Source organism: Phalacrocorax aristotelis, chromosome 8, assembly GCF_949628215.1.
Source record: "Phalacrocorax aristotelis chromosome 8, bGulAri2.1, whole genome shotgun sequence".
Lineage (NCBI taxonomy): Eukaryota > Metazoa > Chordata > Aves > Suliformes > Phalacrocoracidae > Phalacrocorax > Phalacrocorax aristotelis.
This window is the reverse complement of record NC_134283.1, coordinates 23,005,267-23,025,050: the sequence shown is the minus strand read 5'-3', so window position 1 is coordinate 23,025,050 and position 19,784 is coordinate 23,005,267. Positions and strand designations below refer to the sequence as shown.

The 19,784-nt window shown below is 57.2% G+C and overlaps 1 protein-coding gene across 1 annotated transcript in view; it reads left to right on the top strand.

The window, feature by feature from the left end:
* Window positions 1-393: 393 nt before the first annotated feature.
* The window catches only part of CARMIL2 (capping protein regulator and myosin 1 linker 2), a 24,493-nt gene continuing 5,102 nt past the window's right edge, over window positions 394-19,784 (top strand). Inside the window, exons 1-31 of the mRNA XM_075102124.1 lie at window positions 394-433; window positions 1,783-1,874; window positions 2,006-2,059; window positions 2,373-2,432; window positions 3,721-3,842; window positions 4,105-4,202; window positions 4,799-4,869; window positions 5,493-5,566; window positions 6,361-6,436; window positions 6,513-6,601; window positions 6,923-7,017; window positions 7,181-7,267; window positions 7,511-7,620; window positions 8,014-8,091; window positions 8,447-8,523; window positions 8,619-8,723; window positions 8,969-9,038; window positions 9,236-9,317; window positions 10,888-10,984; window positions 11,316-11,373; window positions 11,937-12,109; window positions 12,780-12,848; window positions 13,512-13,605; window positions 13,684-13,779; window positions 14,242-14,370; window positions 15,339-15,452; window positions 15,595-15,770; window positions 16,256-16,343; window positions 16,781-16,897; window positions 17,407-17,473; window positions 18,602-18,879. Of these exons, the coding sequence (XP_074958225.1) occupies window positions 394-433; window positions 1,783-1,874; window positions 2,006-2,059; window positions 2,373-2,432; window positions 3,721-3,842; window positions 4,105-4,202; window positions 4,799-4,869; window positions 5,493-5,566; window positions 6,361-6,436; window positions 6,513-6,601; window positions 6,923-7,017; window positions 7,181-7,267; window positions 7,511-7,620; window positions 8,014-8,091; window positions 8,447-8,523; window positions 8,619-8,723; window positions 8,969-9,038; window positions 9,236-9,317; window positions 10,888-10,984; window positions 11,316-11,373; window positions 11,937-12,109; window positions 12,780-12,848; window positions 13,512-13,605; window positions 13,684-13,779; window positions 14,242-14,370; window positions 15,339-15,452; window positions 15,595-15,770; window positions 16,256-16,343; window positions 16,781-16,897; window positions 17,407-17,473; window positions 18,602-18,879 (3,036 nt within the window). The remainder of the gene's footprint in view (window positions 434-1,782; window positions 1,875-2,005; window positions 2,060-2,372; window positions 2,433-3,720; window positions 3,843-4,104; window positions 4,203-4,798; window positions 4,870-5,492; window positions 5,567-6,360; window positions 6,437-6,512; window positions 6,602-6,922; window positions 7,018-7,180; window positions 7,268-7,510; window positions 7,621-8,013; window positions 8,092-8,446; window positions 8,524-8,618; window positions 8,724-8,968; window positions 9,039-9,235; window positions 9,318-10,887; window positions 10,985-11,315; window positions 11,374-11,936; window positions 12,110-12,779; window positions 12,849-13,511; window positions 13,606-13,683; window positions 13,780-14,241; window positions 14,371-15,338; window positions 15,453-15,594; window positions 15,771-16,255; window positions 16,344-16,780; window positions 16,898-17,406; window positions 17,474-18,601; window positions 18,880-19,784) is intronic.

The window sequence follows — 19,784 nt, the reverse complement described above, 5'->3', positions numbered from 1 at the left end:
GGAAGCTGTCATGGACCCTCACCCCTCAAGGCTGGAGCCATGGGGAGATGCTGCTTCTGCTACTGGCTGGGAGGCACTGGTGGGGCATCCTGCTCACCCAGGTGAAGCCACGTGGGAGGAGAAGGGCTGGGCAGGGATGCCCTCTCCTCCTGGCGAGGCCAGTTTGCCACGGGTGCTGTCGCTTTCATTTTTCTTCTCTTGCTCAGGCGCTAAATCTCGCCTGACGGGGCAGGAAGAGGCACTGAGTGCTGGGAGGGGGAGGAGGCGCTGAGGCGGCAGCGCTGCCGGTTGGTAACCTCAGCACTTCCTCCCAGTAGGGTGCCTTTCCTGCAGTGACCAAGGATGCAGCCCTGACACCTGCATCCCTGGGCAGGTGATCCTGTGATTCCAACCATGGCTGCATCCTCTAGAGGGATCTCCACTGAGCTGCAAGGTAAGCATTGTCCACTGCTGGGGCACCGATGCCACATGGAAAGCACTGGTTCAGGGCCTGTTCGGCCCTGGTTCGCTGTGCTGGGATTGGCAGAGCCGCTTTCGGGTTCCGCAGCAGCAGCAGCTGTGGTTCAGGGGGGTTTGAGCAGTGTCTGGGGTGTGAGGGCTGCTCTTGCCCTCAAAGCTGGCATGCTTGAGGATGCTGCTTGGGCCAAAAGCATCCCCAGGGAACAGGCTGGATCCTCAAGGACGTGGTTCTCCATGGATCCTGCTGTTCAGTTTGTGGGTACAGCGTGGTGCTGCTCACTCCCATGGGCTTGGGGTCCCCTGGCCAGCTGAAGGCCCTTGGCAGCTCCCCAGGGAAGCATGGCCCACAGGCTTGCCCCAACTCCCCAGCCATGCGGGGGATGCATGAAGTACCGCTGCTCCCAGCCTTCCCTCATTTGACTGAAGAAGCAAAAGGCTGCGGAGGTCTTGGGGTCCTGCAGCCTCCCCAGCTTGCAGTGGCATGGGAAGGAGAAGGGTTGCTGCACCCCCACAGCCCCAGGTCCTGGCTCTACTAGGATGGATCCCTGAGGACATGTGGCTCACGTCACTGGACCTGTGGGGCTCTTGACAGCCTCAGTAAGGGCCAGAACGAGTGGTGTCATTGCGAATACCTGGTTTGCTTTGCATGGCAATGGGCAGTTGTGGTTCTCATCCCACTCCTCTGAGTAAGAGGTGTGAAGCAGCAGACATGAGGAGGCAGTGCGGGGAGGCAATGCTCAAGGCAGTAGTGATGCTTGTACTGGTCCGTAGCAACTGTGGGAGCAACTGGTTTGCAAACATGAGGAGGTTCGCACACACAACCACCCAGGCACACTATGGCCAGGAGAGTTGCCAAAAAAATGCAAAAGCAGAACACATGCCTGGCTGCACCATGGGGAGGCAGGACTTGGGCGTTGAGTTACTCACCAGTGGTAAACTTGGGAGGGAGGAAAGGAAGGAGGGAAGAAAGAGAAACCAGGACCGTCTTGTCACTTGACGCCAGCTCCCAGTGAGCAAGGTAGCACATGCAGTGTAAACCAGTGACCCCCAAAGCCCTGTGCTTTGTGATGGCTGCAGCCTGGGCTGCAGAAGCCAATGAGGAGGTGGATTTGTCACCTGAGCCACAAACAAGAGCCAAAGCTGGTGAAGGAGCATGTGGCTTAGCTGAGAGAGCAACCAGGGTCTGACCATTGGGTGTCAACGATGAGGAGTTGATTCAGGTGGGGACATGAGGGATGGTGTCCCCAAAGGCAGCAGGGCATGTGAGAGTGGACCAGGGGTGGCTTCAGCCTCCTCACTTCATGGCAACATTGGTCTTTTCAGAGGGCATCACCGCCTTCCTGGGGACAAAGAAGGTCCTCCTGGTGATGAGCATCCAGCTGCAGGTGAAATCCAAGTACAACGACTATATCTTGGTATGTGCAGAGTCTGGCCTGGTTCCTGCTTTCCCAGTATCCTCAGGCAGCCATTTCATGGCCACAGTGGGGGACAGGGGTGGCCTGTGTGTCATCTCAGTCCCCTGTCACACCAATGTCCCCCTGCCTAGGTGCTGACCCCCTGGCGAGCCTATGTGCTGGCAGTAGTGCTGCCACCGGTGAGGGTAAGTGCCAGGGACCCTGCGCCGCAATACAGCCCAGTGGCTCCCGGGAGGGCATCACTCAGTTGCTTGGGGCACCAGGGTGGGTGTCGCATGGGACAGCCATAGGTCACCCAGGCCACCAGGTGTGGAGAAGCCCTCAGGAGCAGGAGGAGGGTGGGGTGAAGGGGAGGGGGTCTGGGACAGGGGCTGGTGAAGCCTGGGGCATATGGCCAGGCAGTGCCCAGGGTGTGGGGAATGGTGGGAGCCAGGGAGGCACCTTTGGCTCCCCCTTCTGCATCAGTGCTAGGGCTGATCCTGCTTCTCTCACCCACAGGTTCACAGCAGCTTCAGCTTCCTGGAGGTGAGGGAGATGACAGTGCGAGAGCCCAGCTTGGTGAGTGGCACCAACACCCACACCAAACCCAGCCCGGACACCCAGCCCTCCTTGTGGCCCCCCCACACCCACCCCTCCCAATGCAAACCCAGGCCTGGAGCCCACCACAGGATCTAGGGCAGTTCTGGTCCCCCATTGCATGTTGAGGGTCACCAATGATGATCTGAGAGAGCTCCACAGGGTATTTATCCCTTCACCACCTCTGAAGAAATCCTCTTACAGCCTTGCCCAGGGCATCACCCTGGGGGCTGGAGGTGCGGGAAGGCACCCGGGGTGCTGGGGGCAAGTATAGGTGCCTGTGCCTTTTGCTCTCCGGCAGCCACAGACAGTGCCTGGCTGTAGGACCTCCTGCTTGCCAGGGACAAGGTGACAAACGGCTTCTGGCTTACTGAGGCAAAGCCAAATTTAGCAGGAGGGTGTTTTAAACCCCGTTAATCCTCTTAGAGGTGTGCACGTAGGGCAGATACAGTATGGAGGAGAGAAGTGGGATGCCCTGGCTTGGATGTGTCGGCCGAAACAGGGCTGTGGTCCTCATTAACCTCTTGTCTGTCTCCTGCTCATTAAAGCATCATCAGTGACAACGGCCCCAGCCTCTAAACAGGGTTCCTGCTGCTCTGTAGGCTGTGTGGCTGAGCTCCAGGAGAGGAATAAAGAGGAGCTAGGCAGAGAGTGAGGGGTGCTGGGCATTGAAACCCTAGGATGGAGTAGGGTGAGACATCTGACTGGGATATGGAAAGCCCAGGGGTTATTAATGTGCAGGCAGGGCCAGACCCTGCTGCCTCCCGCAGCCCCGGGCACCGGCGGAAGCGCCATCCTCACATGATGCCAGCAGATAATTGTCCTCTCGCTCCCACGCCTCAATCAGCATGTAATTAAATCAGGGAGTGTGTTGCCATGGGATTTTGTTCTGGTTGGAACTGAAAGCTAAAAAAGCCTCAAAACCCGATTAGATAAATTCAGGGAGGAAACCTCCATCCTCCAGCTGCAGCAGGCAGAGTCAAGGCTACTCTCACCCCCACTGCTTTGGGCTGATTTTGCGTTAGCTTAGCTTGAATTCTGGGGAGGTTTATGCCTTATTCTGGCACATTATGATCTCTTTGATGTATTTTATCCTAAGTTCCTGGTGCTCACAGCCTCCCCTATGCCCACAGTGCTCCAGCTGGGTTTATAAGCAGTGTCTGGGTGTTCACAGCGAGGAGATGGTGGCTGTCACCGTTATGTCTGGGGGCTTGGGGACGCTCTGTGCTGCCAGCTCACCCAGGCATCTCCCATCCTTTGGACCCTGCAGGTTGTCATAGAAACAGATGCAGCATCTTATGCCTTCCGGTTCATGTCCTTTGATGATTTGGAGCAAGTTGTCATCCATGTCACCATGTCACTTAAGAAGGTTTTTCCAGACTCATCCCCTGGGTAAGGGTCTTCTGCTCCTCAGGTGTAGTTGTGTAGGTACAGTGCAACCTCTTTGCTCAGAAAAACCCCAAATATGGGATGGGTTCACAATTAACGCCTTTTAACAGGAGAAAACCACACTGATGGAGGCCAGACCCTGCTCCCTGATCACATTGGGAAGAATATTTCTGGCCTCACACACAAGGGCTGTAGCTAAGCATAAAGTGGTGGGGATGCTTTTCTCTCATCCCACCACCACGCCACCCCTCTGGTCCTTTCCCAGGACACTGCTCAAGAACTCCCCCCCCAACCTGTATGAGAGGATTCGGCGGATCACAGACTCGCTGGAGGAAATGCTGCAGAGCAGCCTTGGGCCCTGCGGTAAGCCCTTTTTTCACCCACACATCTCCCCCAGGGTGGGCCAGAAGGGTTGGAGCACCCTGGAGACCATCACAACCCAGCATCCATCAGTGGTAGCTCTGCTGGCAGGTGACCCAGGGTGGCATAGGTCAGAAGGAGCCCTGCTGGTGGGTCTGTTCTCCACCAGCCCACCCCATTCCACAGGGTAGGAGCAGGTTTGAGGGGATGTAGCTCCCAGAAAGGAGCAGAACAGCTGTGGGGCAAGGATGCTCAGTTTCCACCTGTGAGGACGTACAGTCGTGGATTCTTCTACCCACCTCATGTGGTATCCCTGCAGATCCAGGGGCTTTTCCTGTAGCCTGGTCTGGAGTAGGATATCTCCGTTATCATCATAGCGATGCACCTTGCCTGGTATCTATATGGATCAAGCAAAGCCGGCTGCAGCCCTTGGAGTTGTGTGATCTCTCTTGGGCTGGCAGTAGACCACACAGGACACACTGGCTCCTTTGGGGAGGGAAAGGAGAGCCTCCACCATCCTTCTGCTTTCTGCTCTCCCCAAAGGTTGTCTCCATGTTCCTGTGGGAAGGTCTGCCACCAAGACTGCCTTCTTTTTGCAGGGGGGTTTTCAGAGACCTACGCTGCTTTATGTGATTACAATGGCTTTGCCTTCCGCGAGGAGATCCAGTGGGTAAGCTGGTCTGTCCCATGGAGAAGACAACAAAGACAGCACACCACTTGGCAAGGCAGGGAAGCAGGATGCTTAAAGGGCTGCTGGGGTTGGGAGCATCTCAGGGACATCCCAGAGCTGGGAACTGCAATTTTGCCTGGCTTGGGTGCCCCCTGCTCCTTGGTGGGATGGAATCAAACTGCAGGTAGGGATGAGATGCCTTGGATCAGGTTTTTTCCCAGACTGTAACATAATAAGAGCCCCCTGGAAATCTGGGACTTTGCTGGGTGTCCCTAGTAGAGGACAACCCCACTGGGACCCAGCCACAGCAGGACCAGCTCTCCCCCTCTTCCTCTGGGACACTGACTCCAGCCCACCTCTCCCCACACCCTCATTCCCATGTGTTGCCTTCCTCTGGTCAGTCCCTGCAGAAGGAGTCCAAGTCCCACCAAGCCATCCCACCAATGTGGGACATGTGCCCTGCCAGCCACAGCACCAAGGGAGGTTTTAGGCTCAAGGTTTAAGCAAGGGGCTCCCAAGGGGAGGATCCCTGAGGGCTCAGATTCCTCCAGCAGTGTCAGGCACCCAAGCCCTCCTGAGGCTCAGGTGCTGAGCCTGACCCATGTGTTCATCCATCCGGACAGGATGTGGACAACATCTACCACAGCCAGGACTGCCGGGACTTCAACCTGCTGGATTTCAGCCACCTGGAGAGCCGGTAAGTCCCCTGGCCATGCCACATGCAGTGCTTCATGCCATGCCAGCGCTTGTCCTCATCCTCTCCTTCCACAGCAGGGGTGGCCTAACACACTCTGCTGCTCATGTTAGAAGCTTTTATTGCTTTACACGCTCCAAGGATGCCACATCTGCGGGCTGACACTCCCCCCGCACCAAACTTGATGAGCCCTATCCCATGGGGCAACAGCCCCAAGAGGCCAGGCAGCCTCCCCTGTTCATTTTTAACACTTTTTAAAACTGCTTGCGGAGGTGAAAACTGAACATCACAGCAACTTCTGGCAGCTCGTGGCTGTCAGGTGTTTCCCTATGCAAAGCAGCCAGCACTGCTCCCCTCGCATGTACAAATATATATAACAAATAGCTGTTATGGGCTTATAACCTCATAACAGAGCCATGAGCTCTGTCTGTGCCCAGAGCCATGCCCGTGGGGCTCAGCCACATCTCCATCCCGAGAAAGATGGAGTGAGGATTGAGCTGAAACTTGTTTCCACTCAAGCAAAACCTGTATTGTTCTCTACACGAGAGTTTAGGAATAAAAACCCAACAGAGTGTTTGACTGAAGCATGCAAACATTTTTATTAATTTTATTTTCCCTGAAGGAATAACCTGGGGAGGCTGAATTGTGTTTGTGAGTTGCTTTAAGTTCATGGACCCCAGTCCTGCTTCATTGAATGGTGTGTGGGGCACCCCAGGGTTGGGTGTCTTGGGGCACCCATTTAGGGCTAGGCTTGGCTCAGTCTGGCCCCCAACTCCTTCGTCCTTGTTACTCTGCAGAGATGTGGCACTGAGCGTTGCCGCCTTGTCCTTCAACCTGTGGTTCACCAAGCTCTCCTGCAAGGACTTCAGGCTGGTGAGTGCCGGCGCTGTGGTGCCGGGTGCACCAGAGATGGCTGGGTATCCAGAAAGGCTTTCTTCTCCCCTACCAGAACCAGGAAATTTCAGAGCAGCTGCTCTACATGCTCAGCAAGTCAGTGACACTGGAGGAGCTGGTGCTGGAAAACAGCGGCTTGAAAGCGTAAGCAAAGGCATTGCAGGGGTGATGAGTAGGGTCTTGGCAGCCTGGTGGTGCTCCCTTCACGTGCATGGAGTGGGGGTTCCATGGCCCCATGTGCCAACAGGGGTGTTGATGTCCCATCCCTTCCACAACATGAAGTTCACTGTTAGTAGCCTGGAGGCCAGTATCACACACCCTTGCAGAGGCTCTGCTTTCAGCTGGAGCTGGCTGTGCCATGTGGTCAGGTGCTGGTGGCACATCCCTGTAAGGCTACAGGGTTGGCAGCCATGCCTCCTGGAGGTGGCCGTAACTTGCTCAGACAGGTGGCCCTTCTCCCTGCAGTGACTTTGCGCAGAGGATGGCCCAGGCGCTCAGCAACCATCCTGACTCTGTCCTGCACACCATCAACCTTGCTGGCAACCAGCTGGAGGACAGAGGTACCCAACTCCTGGGCTAGTGTGAATTTCCACCTATGAAAACTGATGTTCAACTCTGGATCCCTCTGGCAGCTGCTCCCTGCCCGGGGGGCTGTAGCTCAAAGTGGGATGGACACCTGCCTACACTGGCACAGCCGCTCAGGGCTCTCTGCTCTTTCGTCAGGGATCATTGCCTTCAGCCGGCATGTGGAGAAGAGTCCCAAGGGTCTGCAGAGCCTCAGCTTGGCCAGGACCATGCTCACTGCCAAAGGTACAGCCCGGCATCCCACTCCCTGCCCGGCTGCCATTGGGAGGCTGGGCATGGTGGTGCCTGGGGACAAGCTGGGACCAAGTAGGTGGCTGGAGGGTCTCCAGGGACGTCCTGGAAAGGGCATCTTCAAGGATGCAATGTCCTGCTGCCCCAGCTGTAGGAAAGTGCCCCTTCCTCTGCACCATGGTCCTTCCTGGTGCAGGGGGCCCACGGGCATCCCTCTCTCCCCCTCTCCTTGAGTAGGGATGAGCACATTATGCAAGGCCCTCGCAGATAACAAAGCCAGCGGATCCTCCCTCCGGCATTTGGACCTCTCCGGAAACCCTGGTACCCTGGTTGGGGATGACATCAGCGTGAGTGCCCAGGCTGCAATGGGGTGACACCACCTGGGCTCTGTCCCAAGCATTGTTTGGATGGCTTTGGTCTCCTGGGGTGTGTGCCCTGCCTTGCAGCACCCCAGGGACAGGGAAGCCACTGCTGTGACACCTCTGTCCTACCCAGGGACAGTTGGGGGATGCACTGGAGACATTCCCATGTATGTCCTTGTGGGAGGGTGGGAGATGCCACCTGGAGCAAGGAGGCATCCAAGGAGTGAGCAGCACGGGCCTGGGTCCCTCTGTACAGGATTCCTCCCTGTGCTCAGCAGGAGGGAGGAGGCAGGCTGAAGCTGGGATTTCTGGACTGCAGGGTGCTGGGTGGAGGGGTGTCAGGGTCCTGGGCAAAGCCTCTGACCCCTCTGCCCACAGAACCTGCAGAGCCTCCTCCGCCAGTGCCAATCACTCTCCCACCTCAGCCTGGCTGGCACGGACTGCCCTTTGGATGCTGTGAGTACCTGCACAGGGGGTCCCAGCAACAAGCCCCTGCCCTCATCCCCCCTCCCAAAAGTGTCCTGTGCTGCTGTGGAGAGCTGCCATACTACCCTGGCTGGCCCAGGGCTGCAGGCATGTGTGGGTCAGTGGGCAGCCAGCCCAGTGATGCCCTGCTCTGTGCCCGCTGCCCAGGCGGGTTGGGGGACTTGGGGTTCAGCAAGAGGAATAAGGGACCCCCAGCATGGGGCAGACACCCTTAGCACCTCACACAGCTCATCCTATACCACCACCCACCCAACCCTGAGCTGTGTGAGGGGCTGCAGCACCGGCTGGGTGGTCCTTGACACAGCTCACAATCCCACACTAACAGCTTTTTGGAGCCCTGGTCCATGGATGCCACACCAGCCTCATCCATCTGGATCTCTCCAAAAACGTGTACTCCCACAAGTAAGCCCCCAGGATGGCAGCGAAAGAAGTGTGGTACCCAGGCAAGTGGCTGGTGCTGGGTAGCCATGATGCCATGTTGTGTCTGTCCTTTTCAGGAGGGTGAAAACCACCTCCCCTGACATCAAGGAGTTTTTCAGCCAGGCCTGTGCTCTCAGGCACGTCTCCCTGGCGGGTACCAAGCTACCAGCAGATACTGTAAGGTGAGGTGGGGCTGTGAGTACACCAAGGGAATGGATTTGAGGTGAGCATGGCCCAGGGTGAACCTTGCTCAGGGATTTGCATGTTGAGAGGGCTGATGGGGAGGATGGATGGGGCAGAGCTCTGGGAAAAGGTTGTCTTCTCCAGCACCCCACTCCCACTGCCTGGACTGTTGAGGGGGTGCTCCACGGCAGGTGCTGGTGCCTCTGTTGCTTGCACCGATGGGTGGCTTTGGTGACTTTTCCAGAGCATTGCTGCAAGGGCTGGCAGACAACAGTCACATCAGTGACCTGCACCTGGATCTTAGCAACTGTGAGGTGAGAGGCCAGCACCTATGGGGTGCTGTCAGTCCAGCCAGGGGGGTCCCATTGCGATGGTCAAGAGGGCTCACTCCCTGTGCGGGAAGGCCCGTGCCCTGTCCACCGTGGGGCTGGGGTGACCTTCCCGACAGCAGGATCTCATTTGTAGGGCTTGGCGCCTCCCCTTGTACTGATGTCTTGCTGTTTCTTCCAAGCTGAGATCAGCGGGGGCCCAAGTCATCCAGGATCTCATCCCTGTCGCCAGCTCCATCAGTGACCTGGACTTGTCTGACAATGGTAGGTTGCTTTTTCCCCTTGTGGGAGATGATCTTCTCCATTTGCAGATCCAGCAGCCACCACGGGCTGTTTGGCAGAGGCCAGCTCAGCCCCAACACCTCGTGAGCTTGTAGAGGAGTTCCCAGGGAGATGGGTAGGGTCTGCTGTGCTTGCCTGCCTCTTGTCTGTGCTTGCTAATGCAACATTAAACTGCACTTGTCACCTGTAAAAGTCCATCAGCAGCAGAAACTTCATCACTACCAGCTGTGTCCCATGGGGATGAAAGCACCCAACGGCCAGCAGTGGATTCCTGCCTGAGAAACTACTACCTCATCACGATTTTACGGCTTTTTATGCCTAAACCAAACCACCCCTCCACCTTTCCCAAGGCAGGCAGTCCTTACATGTGCTTTTCTCCCTCTGCTGATGTCCTTTCAGTGTGCCAGGCCTCTTCCATCACCTTCCAGCATTGCATCCTATGGTGGACAGCGGTGGCGACCATTGCCTCTTTCCTCATTGAGAGACAGCATCTCCAGCACAGGGTGTGGGGTGACTTCTTCATCCCCTCTTGCCTCAGGGCTTGACAAAAATTCCCATTTCACATCTTTCTTTGTACAAGTGTCTTCAGCTCACTGAATCTGAGCTAGTCTCACATTGCTAGCTCAGGGTTTGAAGCATTGAAATTGTCTCCTTGGGCTGAAACTCCTCCCACATCCCTGCAGGAGTTCGCAACCTCTGCTGCTAACCTTGTCCTGCCATGGCCTCCAAAGCCATGGGCAAGCAATACTAATTATCATGAACATCACCTCTGCCAGCTCAGTTTCACCTAAAAGGCCCCAAACCTTAAAGCAACCTTGCTAAGATCTTGTAGTAGACCATACAGCTCCTCAACAGCCAGAAGGCTCTGGGAATGCTGACACGATTTGGAGCCCTTCAAAAAACTGTTCAGGCCACCAGTGCTCCAAAATCTTGTTCTCTTACACAAAATCTCTAGTCAACCTTTGCCAAAATATGCTTCTGTATTTGGTTTTCCCAGTAGAGCATCTCTGTGCAGGAGGGACAGTCCTGTAGGTGGGTCTTGGTGCCTCTTGCCCTTGGCTGGCAGAGCAGCTGGGCAAGCAGATCCCTGCCCCAACCCTTCCTTGTGGGAAGGATGTCACCTTTGCTTGCCAAATTTCCCTGGGGATGCTGTAGCTGCAAGGATGGGAGTGCAAGCAGCTGCCTGCAAGCTGTGAGAACTCCTCCCATGTTGTCCAGGGTGGTGGGTGGTGGCAGAAAGCAAGCACCGTCTCTAGTTCCATAAGTGCTTCTCATGGCTCAGCACAGCCCTGGCACCCCCAATAGCAGGAGTCCCCAGAGAGGGTGCTCCTTCTCTGGGGTAATTCCTCAGGGGCCCTGGCTCTGCACAGGTCTTTGGTCTCCTTGGGGGAGCCATGAAGAGGAGAAAGATGCACAGGAGTTGCCCTGGGCATTTCTCCACCATCCCAGAGTAGCAGCTTGGTGGCTCTGTAGATCTCCTGTGAGGGACCACCTTGGTGTCACCTCTATGGACTCTTGGAGCATGCCAGTGGGTGTCTCCCATCTCTCGCAGGCTTTGACCCCGACATGGTGACGCTGGTGCTTTCCATCGGCAGAAGCAAGTCCATTAGGCATGTCTCGCTGGGGAAAAACTTCAACATCAAATCCAAGTAAGTGCAAAGCCACAGCACCCAGGCCAGGAGCCATCCTGCCACCATGCACCCACCTTGACTCTCCCTCCCCATCTAAAGCCTATGGGCTGGTTGGGAATGTCAGGGATCTTCTGCTGATCCTGCCTGCTTCAACCCAATGGGGAGCCTGGGGCAATGGGGGGGACCATCACCTGCTCCTGGCGCAGTCCCTATGGGACCACAGGTGCTGCAGGGACCGGCCACAGCCTCAGGCAAGACTGGGAGAGAGGACAGAGCTTGGCCAGCTGCCCCTTTGGTCCCAGGGGATGCACTGGGGATGCATGTGTAACCACTGCTACCTCTCCCGCAGGGAGGGGCTGTTGGACGTCCTGCACCGCATTGTCCAGCTCACTCAGGAGGATGACTGTGTAAGTCTGGCTTGCCCTCAACCACCACAACCATCCCACCCATGCTTTCAGTCACCCACTGCTACAACTGAGCAGCTTCTGTGCTGGGGTGTCATCCAAATCCCTCCCAGCACAGGCTGGGAGCAAACCTCCCTCTCTCCCACTGCCATTCAAATCCTTCCACTCTTATTTTCCTCCGTCTGAAGCAGATGCTCAGACAGAGAAGTGAGAACTGTTCCTGTTCATCTGTGAAAGCGGGAGCCTGTGTCTGGCTAAAGGCATGAAGGAGATACTTGGTGTAACCTGGCTGCAGCCCAGCTTTAAAAAAACCCAAACAAACACCAAAACCCTCTAACCTCTTTCCCCCTCACTGCCTGCCAGGCATCTGAGCTAAATCCAGGGTGTTGCCTAAGCACCCATTGACCTCCTGTTTCTTGGGGTTCAGCAGGACTTACGCTCTCGAAAACCAGCACCAGGTACCCACAGCAGCTGCCAGCTTGACAGGGATGGAGGCTGTGACTGCAGAAGTGACATACATCCTCATGTGTCCCAGCCACCTCTCCCCCTCCTTGTCCCCTTTCTAGCCTCTACAGTCCTTATCTGTGGCTGACTCACGCCTCAAACTGGGAACCAACGTTCTGCTGAGTGCCCTGGGTAGTAACACCAGCCTCATCTCTCTGGACATCAGTGGCAATGCCATGGGGGACACGGGAGCCAAGATGCTAGCGAAGGCCCTGCAGATCAACACAAAACTCAGGTAGCAGCAGGTTCATGTTGCCTTGTGGGTGCCCTTCCCACCTTGTGCTGGGTGGCCCTGTTACAGTGGTCCTGGCTGTGATGTTGATGCCATCGGAGGAGCCTTATTGTGGCTCCTGGTGACCATGGATGTGGCCCTGGACAACTTTTGGCACACGGTTGGATGCTGTGACAGGAAATGTGAATGGCAAGAAAGCCGCTCAATCCCTACCCCAGCACTTGCCAGATCTTTGCCAGGCTCCTGCACAGCCCGGGGTGCTGCAGCTGGACCTTTGAAGTCGCTGCCCTCACCCCACATTCTGACATCAGTTCCTAAAACGCCATTTTTTGACCACATTGTGCCTGAAAAGGCAAGGCAGGGGTGTCTGCAGGGGATGGGGAAGAATATTCCAGCCAGGGCTTTTCCTCTGAGGGATGTCTGCCACTGCCAGCAGGATGGTGCCTGACTGTGTCCTTCCTGCCCTTCACTCCCTCCAGGCACCCACATACTTTATGGCTCCTTGCCAAGTCCAAGTTTAGGTTTTGAACATTTAGATTCAGATTTTTAACCCCATTTCTAGGCTTTCTGGTGCCTGCCATCAGCCTAGGGCTCACTCTTCCTGGCACCCAGTGGGTGGGCACTGAGGCTGCACAGGTGCGGGCAGTGCTCACGTGTGTCCTTCTCTTTGCAGGACCGTGGTTTGGGACAGGAACAACACAACTGCCCAAGGGCTCCTGGAGGTGGCTCAAGCTTTGGAGAGGTAAGGAAGGAGCTGCTTGGTCCTCCTGGCTTCCTACTGCCATGCAAAAGAGACTCTGGTGCCAGGATGTCACTATCACCAGGGCCTCTTGTCCCCTTGAAGGAGCAGCTGCATCACACAGTTGCATACAGATCCCTAGGGAGTGGGTCCACAGCTTGGGCCTTGCAGCTAGCAAAGCAACCTGCCACCCATTTGGTGATGGTACCTTTGTTACCAACCTCAGGGTCTGCCTGGGCTCTGCATCCCAACGCAGCAGAGCTCTGTGTCACCAAGGCAGCCCCCAGTGAGCACAGGGGGATCTGCTGTGGGTGGAGACATGATGCTCCTCTTCTCCCTGCCCACAAAAGACGGGTAGAAGTTGTCCACCTGCTGGGCACACCATCAGGTTTGGTGTTTGGCCATGCAGGTTTTCTGGAGGTCTGAAGAGAGAGGGGTGAATGCAGGCCCTGAGTGGGTGGTTGCTGCCACCCCATCGGGGTTTGCTTAAGGCCAGAGTCTGGCCGTCCCCATCTCCAGGGATGGACCTTGGGGCAATGTCTGGGCTGCTGTTGGGTGGGCTCTGGACTGATGTTATGTCTGTGGGGAAACGCACAACGGGGATGAGCCCCACGAGGCTGATGAGGGGGTCCAGCAGCATCCACTCATCCCTGCACTGCCTCACAGGAATTACACACTCAAGTCGATGCCCTTGCCGATGTGCGACGTGGCGCAGGCGTACCGCAGCAACCCCGAGAGAACGGAGGAGGCGGTGCACAAGGTAGAATGATGTAGGCCAGGGGGTTACGGGGCTGGTTGCCACCAATGCTGGCTGCTCATGGCCTCTTGCCTTCTGCAGCTCCAGTCCTGCCTGACAAGGAACCAGCTGCGGCGCACACTGCCCACACAGACCTTCCGGCTGCAGCAGGGCATCCTCACCACCTCTTCCGAACAGGTTTGCTGGCCAAATTGCTGCATGGGGCTGCCCTCCCTTGCCCTGAACAACCCTGGCTAGCTCATGTGAGCTATTGCAAGCAGCACCAACCCCTTTTCACCTTTTCTGAGTGGAGGGCAGAGCAGTCCAGAGGGATGAGAGTGGGGCCAGGCAGAAACATTATCTTCAGTGAACCCTCCTGGTTGCATCCATGGGTTTCATGCATATGCAATGTTGGGATATCTCACTGCTATGCTACCCCATGCAGCATGTTCCCAGCTCCCTGCACGCGCTTGCAAGCAAATCCCCACCATGTGGCATCCCCTAATGTCAGGGATGCTCTGGGGGCTGTAACCTGCCTGTGCCCCTGCTTGCCCCATCGGGCAGTGCCAGCACATCCTTCTCTGGGAAAGCCACGGCAAGGAGGGGAACTGGCAGTGCTGCTCCAGCATCAGTGCGTGATGCAGCCTCTCTGCGCTCCAGATGGTGAACGAGATCTGCCTGAGTGTGCAGAAGCATGTTGACATCCTCAGCGCCTGCCCAGGCAGGGAGGCGGAGGCAGACATCCTCTGCGCAGAGGAGGCCATCAGGAATGCCAACCTCTCCGTCAGCGTGAGTCTATCACGTGGGGAAACCCCTCAACTCACCCAGCTTCAATTCAGGATCGAAGCAGGTTATTGATTAGTTAATGACATAATTAACTGGCAGTTGGGGAACACCAGAATCATCAATGCAACAGATGCATACGTTGCAAAGTGTTAAAGAACAGCTGTGAATTTCTGAACCCTTCTAGAACAAGTCCCAAAATGTTCTTAATCTCCCCCACACATGCATACAGGTGTCTGCACACCCCCCAGGAACTGGGGGTTACAAGTGCACCCCCTCTTCAGCAAGGGCACCCCCTGCTCATGCTCCCCTCCATGGGGGAGGTGGGTGCTTCAGCTTTGGGCAATCCATGAATGCCCACACATGTGAGAAACACTCCCTGCATCCTCAGGGTGTCTTTCCTTGGGGCACCCTCATCGCACCCTGTCTGGATGCAGGCCAGTGATGAGGATACTTCATCAGCCCATGATGAAGGCTACCATGTTGGCTGGGCAGCTCCTGGCATTGTCAGCCCTGGTTTGATCTTCCTGGTCCCACTTCTCTCTCCCCATCACACCTTTTCTTCCTTTTCCTCCACATCTCTTCAAAGCACCTCCTTTCCCTTTTTCTCAACTCTCCTGGCACACCCCCCTGGGTACTTAATCTGGCAGAGATAGGATTTAAGAGGACAGTGCTGATGGTGGAAAGGAGGTGGAATGGATGGGAAAGGATCTCCCCTGATGTGGACAGCAGCATGGCTGGGTACAGGGTGGGAAGGAGGGTCAGTGCGTGGTGGGGAGCAGTCACAGTTCTGGCTGGTGGGACACAGGGGCCACAAGGGATCAGGATGCCCAACCCTGGCCCAGTAAAGCCAGAAGGTCACTGGGTCTCCCCAGCTGATGCAGGCAATGCTTTTCCATGGGGCAGCCACAGATGCAGGCTGTGCATGGAAGGATGGAAAGCAAGGATCCATGCCATCTCTCTTCCCTTGGCAGATCCTGCCCCTATTGTATGAAGCGGGAAACACCCCATACCAGAACTGCAAGCTGCAGCACAAGCTGGAGTGTCTCACGGAGGAAGCAGCGCAGACCTGTGGCCGGGAGATCCAGGTGGGCATCTGTGGGGAGCTGCCAGCAGCTCAGGGTGCTCATCAGCCTCGGCCCAAGGATGAGGGACATGACATCTCCTGGAAACCACATGAATCCTGATAGAAAAGACACCAAAAACTTCCCTTTCCTCCCCAAACCTCAGGCAATCATGCAGGCAGTGCTGGACACAGCACACAACCTCTGCCCGGCCGTGGTGCAGAAGAGCGGGGTCAGGGACCAGCTGGTCAATGCCATGTCAGAACGAATCTACCTCCAGGACCACCTCAACCTCAGCGCTGTCCTGGACCAGATGATCACTGACATCTTCAGCAAGCTGAAGTGGGTGACATGCCATCCTTCTCATTTGGTAGCTGGCTCTCACCCATGGGGCCAGATGAGGATTTTGGGGGTTCCTTACTAACTGCTGCACTCCCCACGTGGTGGGGGTGTGCTGGGTCATGCTGCTGTGTTTTCCCAGCTGTGGCTTTGCTTCCCGCTCAGATCCAGTTCAGACGTACCCCTAGGGAACTGAGAAGCCCCATGGGGTGATGTTCCTGCAGTCACATCCCTGTGGTTGGCAGAGGGGAGACCTGAACATCGATGGGGGGAATATGCTTGGCATCCTCCATCCCAGCCAGTGCTTGTTCCCGTTCCTGCCCCAGCAGCATTCACCCAGCGAGCCAGAGCCCAGAGCATGCCCTGGGTGCCCCTCTGGGTGTCACAGCCGAGCACCCATATCCCCAGCACGGTTCTCCCTGCAGGGGCTGGGCCCATAGCTTGCAGGGGCTGTGGATGCTGGCCCTGACACCCCTCTCTGCTCCCAGTGAAATCAAGCTGTCAGTCACAGCCGCCATGGCCGACTGCATTGTGGATGCTGTGCTGGGAGAGCTGACCATTGCCCAGTGCAAGCTGGTGAGTACCAGGGGATGCCAGCCCCTGCAGAATGGGGAATTGGGGCTGGGATGCAGGATGGGAGTCTCGCTACCCTGGCATTGCCCAGGCACCAGCCAATGCTATGACCATGGATTTGCTGTCTGGGAAGCAGGACAATTCCAACCCATCCTGGTTTTCCTCCCAGGGAATCCTCTCCCAGTGTGGTCACAGCAGCATTAACGTCCTGAGCAAATTCCAGGAGCTGCTGCAGGGTCGGGGTGCTGGGGCGAAGCCAGGCACCAGCTGCTCATACACCGGGGCAGGCACGGGGCAGCTGCGCTGGGGCCAGCAGCCAGCTAATCAGGCCTAAATCCGCTTGCAAATCCCGGGTAGGGAGTGGAGCAGCACGGAGCATGCAGGGTGGCTGGGTGCGCTTCAGCCCCTGGGATACTTTAAGCACTTCCTAATGGTTTTAGGCAGAAAGCCTCCCCAGGCAGGGGCTCGACCTCTCGGTGCTGCTGCCAGAGCTGGCTGAGGATGATGCCGCCACACCAGTGAGGGGCAGGAATCCTCCAGACCTTGTTGCAGAGGAGGTAGGGTCCGACCCTGCTGCTGCTGCATGATACCCGCGCTATAACCATCTTTTATCCGCCTTACCGGATGATGCTGGGCTTAACACTGCAGCCTCTCTGGGTATGCGCACCCCCGGCACCCCCCCAGGGCATTGCTAAGGCAATTAGTACTGGGAAATGGGACCGTTAGCCCGGCTGGCCGTGCTGCCTGCCCTGCCCGCACTGGGAGTGTGTCCTTGCGGTGACCTGGGCTGGTCCTGGCCAAATACAGCCCTTCCAGCTGGCCTTTGCTCTGGGACCTGGGGTCCAGCACAGCACAGGATCCCAGCTGGCAAAGCATCTGATCCAGCATCATGGGTGGTTTCAGTGCTGAACCAAGATGTGGGGGTGCAGCACTGGGGATCTGGGGATTATGGAGGGATTGCACCCATCACTGGGCGAAGCCTGCCTGGCTCTGGCTGCTGCAGGATGCTGCTCACCACAGCCAGTTTGCCAACGCCAAAGCCACCACCATCCTGCTCTCCCTGCAGTACAAGATGGCCCTGCGGAGGAAAAACAAGCATTTCAGGAGTATTCGGCCCACGCCAACCGTGAGAAGTAAGGCTACCACACAGCTTTCCCTTTGCTATGGCTCGGTGTGTGCTGTGCCGCTTTTGCTGGGGCATGGCGGGGCAGGGGGCTCACAGTAGCAATCTTTGGGAGGCAGAGCCATCCATGATGATGCTGCAGGCTGTGGGCAGAGGCTGGCAGGGATCCAGCCCCTCCGGTGCCATGGCATGGATCTGATTGCAAAGCTCACCTTGAGCTTGCTCTTGTGCTGCTTTTGCAGGGCTGGCTAGCTCAGAACCCACAGGTAGCAGAGTAAAAGCCCTGAGCTCCCTTCCCATGCAGTCAGGCAGCAAAAGAGCTGCTCTTGTGCCATGGCATCTCCTCCACTATCTCAGGGACCACCCCAGGCATGGACGGACATCACCAACCCAACCAGCATCCCAGGGACCTGGCACAGGGGAGGGGATGTTGCCCATGGGTGCTCCTGGTGCTGAACTACCCCAGGCTTATCCACTACTGGTGTTGCCCCACGGAGCCCTGCATGCCTGTGGGGGGGCAGGATCCGGTGGGGCCTGGGGAAATGAGCAGCTGATGGGTGACTTCTGCTTTTCAGGGTTTTGGCTGTGATGCATATTTGGCTTTGGCTGAATCAGAGCTCATGCTGGGCCCCAGAGCCTGGCACCCAGGTGTCCCCAGGGGACCCCTGATATCCCCGAGCCCAGCAGCATTCCAACCTCTGATGTCCCCGATCCTAGCAGTATCCTGACTCCCATCCAGTGGGTAATGAGTGGGGCTGAGGAACTGCCTGCCGAGCAAAACAGGGTGTGTTTGTGGGTGCTGCTTGCTGGGCTGATGCTGGCAGACCTTGTGCCGTACACCTCCTGCTGGCTGTGGGGGTCAGCTCAGTCCCTGCCAGAGCATCCCCCCCACACCTCCCCATGCATGCAAACCTCTGGGGACCGTCGCAAGCTCTGGCTATGCCACAAAGCCACTGCCCCAGGAGTTGCCATCCAAGCTCTTGGTGGGCACAGCTGCACTCTCCTCCCCGCAGCTGTGGCATGGCACGGCGCAGCCAGCGCCGCACCAACCCTTTGTGCGTGGGCAAAGGTGACGGCAATGATGATGGGGAGGCCTGGTGAAGCTGTGTGCCAACCAGGGCCCTCTCGCCCCTCGTAGGTGTCTCGGAGCTGGAGCTGGCAGCGGGTAGGGACGCCAGCGGGCTCCGAGCTCACCGGGCGCCGCCGTCACTCAGCCCCGCCGCGCCGCCGGCACGCCCTGCCTCCACAAAGGATGCTGAGCCTGCGAGTGGCTTGCTCCCCTCCATGCAGCCTGCCACCGCCGCCACCACCGGATCCCTTATGGACCTGCCGACCGCCGGCGAGAAGCTGGAGCATTGCACCAAAGCCAGGCCCCGGCCCAACCGCCGGCACAAGCAACCGCCCAGCAAACCAAATGTAAGCAGGGGTGGTTGGCAGGGGAAGGGGGATGTATCTGGGGTTTTTTTTTCTGTTTTTTTCTCAATTGGGTGAATTATTGTAGTCAGTATTTGTTGCAAGGCAGCATAATGAGATGCGTGGAGCCGCGGCTGGTTTATTATCCCACATTTCAGCCGCTGCCAGAGCCCCCTCAGAGGAGGGGGGCAGCCCGAAAGGATGGGCAGAGGGGCTGGGGCGGGGGGGGTTGGGAAATAATCCATCCCTTTTCCTGCTGCCTGCTGGGAGATGCTGAGCAGTGGGAGCCAGCAGAGAGGCAGCAAGGAATGAAAAAATCTGCAGAGTTTGGGTGCAGAGGGATGGTGTGCTTGGCAATGGCTCCGGCTGCCTCTCTCCTCCTGTGCCCTGTTTGCTCTCCCCCCCCTCCAAAATCTATTGGCCCCGAAGTTCCAGCAGCCGCTGCAGCTCCCGGTGATACTGGTGGGGCTCTGCCAGCTGTGCAGGGTGGGTTTCACCTCCCCCCCACCGAAAGGGTGAGAGCCCCGTGGTCCTGCCTTTGCAGCCCCCCTACCCAAAGGAAAAGTAACTTTTGGGTGCAGTTGGCAGAGTCCGTCTCTGTTGCCATTCCTGCTGGCATCACTTTGTCCCCACACCACCGTGATGCAGCTGGATCCTTCCACCTGCCGGAAAGCCCTGGCTTGCACAGCCACGGTGATGCTTGCCCTTAGACTGTGGTGGAACCAGCACTGCCGTGGGGCTGGAGGAGACACAGGAGGTGTTTCCTGCAGGCAGGGCAGATGCTGGAGGCTGGCAGGGGTCAGGGAGAGCCTGGTGCCCTCACCTTGGCACATCTCTCTGCAGCAATATGGGCATGCTCATCACCCAGGGTTGGCCAAGCCTTGAGTGAGGACAGGCTTTGATGGATG